This window comes from Protopterus annectens, chromosome 6.part0, assembly GCF_019279795.1.
Source record: "Protopterus annectens isolate FY-2018-M chromosome 6.part0, PAN1.0, whole genome shotgun sequence".
Lineage (NCBI taxonomy): Eukaryota > Metazoa > Chordata > Ceratodontiformes > Protopteridae > Protopterus > Protopterus annectens.
In genome coordinates this window covers 765,798,509-765,804,508 of record NC_056737.1, presented here as the reverse complement: position 1 = coordinate 765,804,508, position 6,000 = coordinate 765,798,509, and the positions used below count along the sequence as shown (strand labels likewise).

At 40.4% G+C, this 6,000-nt stretch overlaps 1 protein-coding gene across 1 annotated transcript in view; it reads right to left on the bottom strand.

Annotated features, from left to right (window-relative positions):
- Positions 1-333: 333 nt before the first annotated feature.
- ACTR10 (actin related protein 10) overlaps positions 334-6,000 on the bottom strand; it is a 757,243-nt gene continuing 751,576 nt past the window's right edge. Inside the window, exon 13 of the mRNA XM_044074447.1 lies at positions 334-692. Coding sequence (XP_043930382.1) covers positions 511-692 — 182 coding nt within the window. The 3' untranslated portion in view covers positions 334-510. The remainder of the gene's footprint in view (positions 693-6,000) is intronic.

The window sequence follows — 6,000 nt, the reverse complement described above, 5'->3', positions numbered from 1 at the left end:
AATTGGTGTGTAATTATTCCTCTCCATGTCCATCATCTGAGTTCCCCAGTTTCTTCCAACACTGCAGAAAAAAATTCCATAAGTGAACTGGCATTCATTCAGTTTGTCCACAGATCTAAGCAGGATGTGATCTGGCTTAGCAGGGCTAGTGCTAACACATACAAAAAAAAAATCGCCTCCAGTTTTATCAATGGACACACAGACATCGGAGGTAAATGCATGCATTTTCTGATGAGCAGCAAAAAGAATAGCAACCTAGAATGGAACGAACAACATGTATTTTAATAATTACAGATTCTGCACATTGCCCTGATTCAGTATACACAAAGAAAATTAAATTTTCAGAATATGACCTTTATTAAGACCATATCATTTATTCACTTAAAACACAAATGGATTGATACAAGTATCTGGAGGTTTATTAATATCTGTGATGTGCTTTACATATACAAGAAGGAAGTTCATCTGATGTATACCAGTATTTCTTTACAGAGAAAACACAATGGGCTTTCACTTCTCAGTGGAAAATGCTCTCTTCATCATCGGGGGAGGAGCTTTGCCTGTATCAAACATCATTTCTAAGGGTGGACTACTCAGACAGCACCAGTCTGGGATGCGACCCATCTGATTGTAGTACTCTTTGGAGACTGATCGGCTACCTAGGATATCCTGGAGGGCACCAAATATCGCTCCTGTTAAAGGGATAAAAAGCTATATGTTAATTGCTCAAAGATTTTGTTACAGGAGTAACAACCACCCATTAGTTAAGGCATGACAACAATTTTAATTTACAACAGCAATGGCAGATCAACAATTCTTAACTATAAGTTAGTTTGCGTGTCTAGACCAGTGAAAATATCTTATCAAAAACTTAACATTAAGCTCTGGAGCATTCTGCATTTAAAGTACAATTGTGTTCAGTACAAAAGAGCAACAAGAATTCTATTCCCGATGTCATAGGGGGATTCATCTACTTCTACTGGACAAAAATTACTGGAGTTATGCTGTGTGATGAAATTCCCTGGCTGTGCCTTGCTTCTTAAGCATGCAATTACATTTTTTTACTGTAAAGCTTTACCTTTTCTTAAAACACAAAACTCAGTTCAGATGCAAAAAAACTTCAATTTTATTCAAAAGGTAAAATATGTATGAATATATATTCGTTAGATAAGGTTTAGCTTAAAGGACAACAATGGCATTCTATTATTAAATGCTCAACTTCTCTGTCTTTTTTCTCCCTATTTACTGCCCCTGCTAAGAATAAACAACAATACAGCATTTAAAATATTTTAAATCAACTGTTTCTCTCCACTAGAACAGTACCTTGCTGTAGTGTGGTGGTTTCACTTTCAAAAACTTTTGTCCTGCCCTGGAAAAGCTTGCTGCAGTCTCCAATTCATTGATATCATCAAGGTCACTGAATACAGGTAGTTTTCTTGCCATTTTCCTCCCCAAACTGACTTCACCATGACCGTCCTAAACATCCACCCATGCTCTGATGTCGCAGTTACCTGGTCCTTCCCCTACCCATACAGAAAGTAAAGGCTAGTATGAGGAAAGAATATATGAGTCAAGACTCCTGCTGTGAGCTGTCAATTACAGCAGGTAACAGCTCAAATTACCCTTAGCAGTTTGACAGCTAGGGAAGTTACGTGTGAAGGGGGATGGGAGATGAGTCAAAGTAGTACAATTCAGGGTTCACAAAAGACTGCAGTTTAACCATTCTAAAAAGAAACAGCAGTAAAAAAAAGCACTTTGAAAGTCTGTTCTGTGGCATTTGCACTGTTTGTGTTTTAAGTAGTCAATGAACGGCATGAAATGTTACTTAAAACTGACTGAAAGACAGCAGCATATGCAAGTAAAATCAATGCAGTGACAGGAGCTTTAGGAAGAAAGAGGCCTGTGTAATGTAATTTTTTACAGACAAGCACTGCATTGTGGGATGCTTAGAGGCAGACTAAACAATCAGAATTACTTCAAGATGCCAGACCCCATGTGGTCAAACTCAGAAATTACGTATAAAATATTTAAAAACTGTAAATAGTCTCAGAGTGATGTTAAAATGTAGGAAACACAAAACCATAATGAAATAAACATGTTTTTTGAGTCTGTGGGTGCGTTTCGACTTTAATTTATTTAGGGGCAGCATGCAGAATCTTGTGTCATGGGAATATTCAACCTATGTAATCTAATCTAATTTCTTTATAGGCATAGTGCAGAAACTCCTGCCACTGAACTGCTTACCACTGGCATCTACCTTCAAAATGGACTGGCACATAAACAGAAATTATGTATTTACCATTGTGTTATATTTGGTTGAGCAGAACCACCCATACCTTCACCTGTCCCTGATTTTCACGATGTCCCTGATTCTGACTCAAATCTTAGCTCTATGCCTGTTAATCCCTCCTAAACCTGGTGCCTATTGGAGTAGAGGTAGTGAATTACAATTAATAAAGACAATAATTACAGTTATAGACTTCTTTTATTTCAGAAATTGCACATTAATTCACATTCTCTTATTCTGTCAATGTCTCAAGTTAATAGTACTATTTTAAAAGTTTCCCCAGATTGTCCTTCATTACTTCTGAATTTGTCTCCAATTGTGTTTAGATTTGTCCCTTACTGGTTCAGAGCTATGAATACACCTTTGTTAACAACTGGGACTAAACTAGATGATCTTTCTGCTTAGTATTTGAAACTTTCCAATGTCACAGGCGCCTCTCATTTTACCCACAACTGTCTGCCAAAAAGCTTCTTCTTCAATAGTTTGTTAGGCTACGTAAAGGCAGATTAGCAATAACCATTTATCATGTCAAATTCCTCTAGGCTGTTATCTGCTGTGAGGTTGGAGGATGAAGGTGAGTATGTTAGCGAGAATGAACCTTCTTGTTCAGATCTATTATTATGGCAAGTCCAGAACGTTTGTATTTGAGATGAGAAGGTTCACCCTTGGCAACAATAGTACAGTTGTGTACCTACCATAAATGTAGATGTTCGAGTGTATTCACTGTTGCAGTCATTACTCTTGGGTTATCCTGCTGGCAGGCTACCCGCAGTCGGCCTGAATTCCAAAGTCTTGGTCTGGCGTCGGTTGCTGTCGCCTCTTCCCTGATGTCAGTGCGCCAGGGGTATAAAAGATGCAACTGATGCCATTTTCTTCAGTTTTTCTTGCCCCAGATGTCAGGTGCCCCCAGATAGGAAGGCTAAAAAAAATTATGCCAAAAAGCATGCATGTACTAAAATAAACATTTCCTTCATCTACAAGCAAATACACCACATAGGTTGTATAGAGTTGAGAAGTACAGAAAAGCCCCAGCAATGAAAAGGGGGATGGTGGTTGGGTAACCTGGACTGCAACAGTGAATACACTTGAACATCTACATTTATGGTAGGTACACAACTATACTATGTTCATCGTGTTTCACTGTTGCAGTCATTACACTTGGGTTGAATCCCAAAGCTGAGGTTGGGTGGCTGGGCCTAAATAAGATTAGGAGAGGCTACCAGGCCCTGCAGAACTGCAGTGGCAAGGCCTGCTCTGGATTTAGAGTAGAGAGGTAAGTGGTAGTGCTTGGTGAAAGTGTGCACTGAACTCCAGGTTGCAGCTTCTAAAATTTCTTTGGTTGGTACTCCTCTGAGAAAGGCTGCTGAATTGGCTGCTGGTCTGGTAGAATGTGGCCTAAAGCCCTTAGGTACTGATTTGCCTTGTTGTGCATAACAGAAGTGAATGCAGTGTCCTATCCATTTTGAAATTGTCTGCTTTGAGAAAGGCTTTCCTTGTGATCCTGCAGCATAGGCTACAAACAGTTGCTCAGTTTTTCTGAAAGCTTTTGTTTTGTCCAAGTAGAATCGTGGCTGTCTGTGTATGTCCAAAGCGTGCAGAAGTCTCTCCCCTTTATTCTGGGGATTTGGATAGAAAGTTGGCAAATGAATGATTTGGTTATGAGCCACATTGGAAACCATCTTTGGCATGAATGTTGGGTTTGTCCTTAGAGAGACCCTGTCCTGGTGAAAAATGATGAAAGGTTCCACTGCCATTAATGCCTGTAACTCTGAGACTCTTCTTGCTGAAGTTACTGCTACGAGCAGAGCAGTTTTCCATGATAAGAATTTTATATCAGCTGTGCTGGCTGGTTCAAAAGGAGGCAGTGTGAGCTTTTCTAAAACAAAATTGAGATCCCAAGTAGGTATTGGTGCTCTCCTTAGGGGTCTTATGTTTTTTGCCCCTCTGAGGTACTGTCTTAGTAGTGAATGTGAAAAAATAGGAAGTTCCCTATTGTAATGAGCTGAAATGGCAGAGGCATGGATCTTAATAGATGAAAAGGATAGGCCTTTGTCCAGCATCTCAGTTAGTTATTGTAAAATCTGAGGTATATTTGGAACAAGTGGTTCGAGCCCTTGTGCCTGGTTCCAAGCACAGAATCTCTTCCATTTTTCTGCATAAGATTTCCTAGTGCTGGATCTCTTGGCTTCTAAAATGACATCCATAACAGCTTTAGAGAGAGGTGTGGTCTGAGTGGCTATATTATCTGCCATGCAGCCAGATTTAAGGTTCTGAGTTGACTGTGCAGAATCTGATTGTTTTGTTGAGTTAGAAGATGAGGAATTTGAGGTAAAGGCCAGGCTGGGCCTTGAGACAAGCTCTTTAGGATTGGGTACCAGTACTGGCATGGCCAGTCTGGGGCAATCAGGATCATTTTTGGCTTCTCTTGTCTGACTTTTAGGAGCACCTTAGGAAGAAGAGGCAGTGGAGGGAAGGCATAAACTGTCAGGGTTTTCCAGCTGAATGATAGAGCATCCACTTTCCATGCTTATGAGTGATAAGTTCTTGTGCAGAATTTCGGGTCTATATTATATCATCAAACGCTTAAAAAAGCAAACGCTGATTGATCGACCTAATTTAAGCAAAAACTTACAATCTCGAACTGTCAGATCAGCGATTTTTTTCCACAGAGAAAAAAAAATTGCTGATACAAAACACATACACACAACACAAGCACACCTAACAAACAGAAATCCACACACATACACCTAAAATCTGATACCTACCCTACACTAAACTATGCACACACCACTAACTACCCACTTACCTTAACCCAAACCCTAACCCTCATGTCCACTCAATCGCACACACACCTAACCTGAGCCCTAACCTTAACTCACCTAAATCACCCTAACACTCACATCCACACAATCGCACACTTACCTGAAACCAACCAGTAACTTTCCACCATAACACTGAAAATACCGAAGCAACAGAAACGGACAACCGAATTCTTTCCCTAGGAAAAAATTTGAGTTTCTGCTGCTTCGATATTTTGCAGTTTCACGAAAATAAGTTTGATCAATCAGCGTTCACTTTTTTAAGCGTGCGAGGATATAATATAGACCCAGAATTTCTGTAATTGGCAGTTGTGAGGGGAGGCAAAAAAGATCTATGTCTGGGCGTCCCCATTTCCTTGTTATCATGCTGAAGACCTGTGAATTTAGTTTCCATTCGTGAGGATCCATGAGATTTCTGCTTAGTTCGTCTGCCAGTGTATTTTTCGTTCCTGGCAGGAATTGTGCCTGCAGATGTACTTGATAGGTCAGTGCTGTGTTCCACAAAGTCATGGCTTGCCTGCAGAGGGGGTAGGAATGTGTGCCCCCTTGCTTGTTTATGTACCACATAACTGTGGTATTGTCTGTCTTTATTAATAGTTGTCCTGGATGTAGTAGGTCCTTGAAAGCTGTCAGAGCATTCTGTACAGATAGCAACTTTTTTTAATTGATGTGAAAATGCATTTGTTCCTTGGGCCACGTGCCCTGAATACATTTTCCTGCCATATGTGCCCCCCAGGCATAATCCGATGCATCCGTTGTTATTGTCTGCCTGGCTGTGGGTAAGGTGAAAGGCTGTCCCTTGTTGTGGTGACAGGCCCGGGACCACCATCGAAACTCCTGTTGTAGGCAGGGAATTAAAGTTATTATTGTTTCCAGGCTGTGGCAATGTTGAGT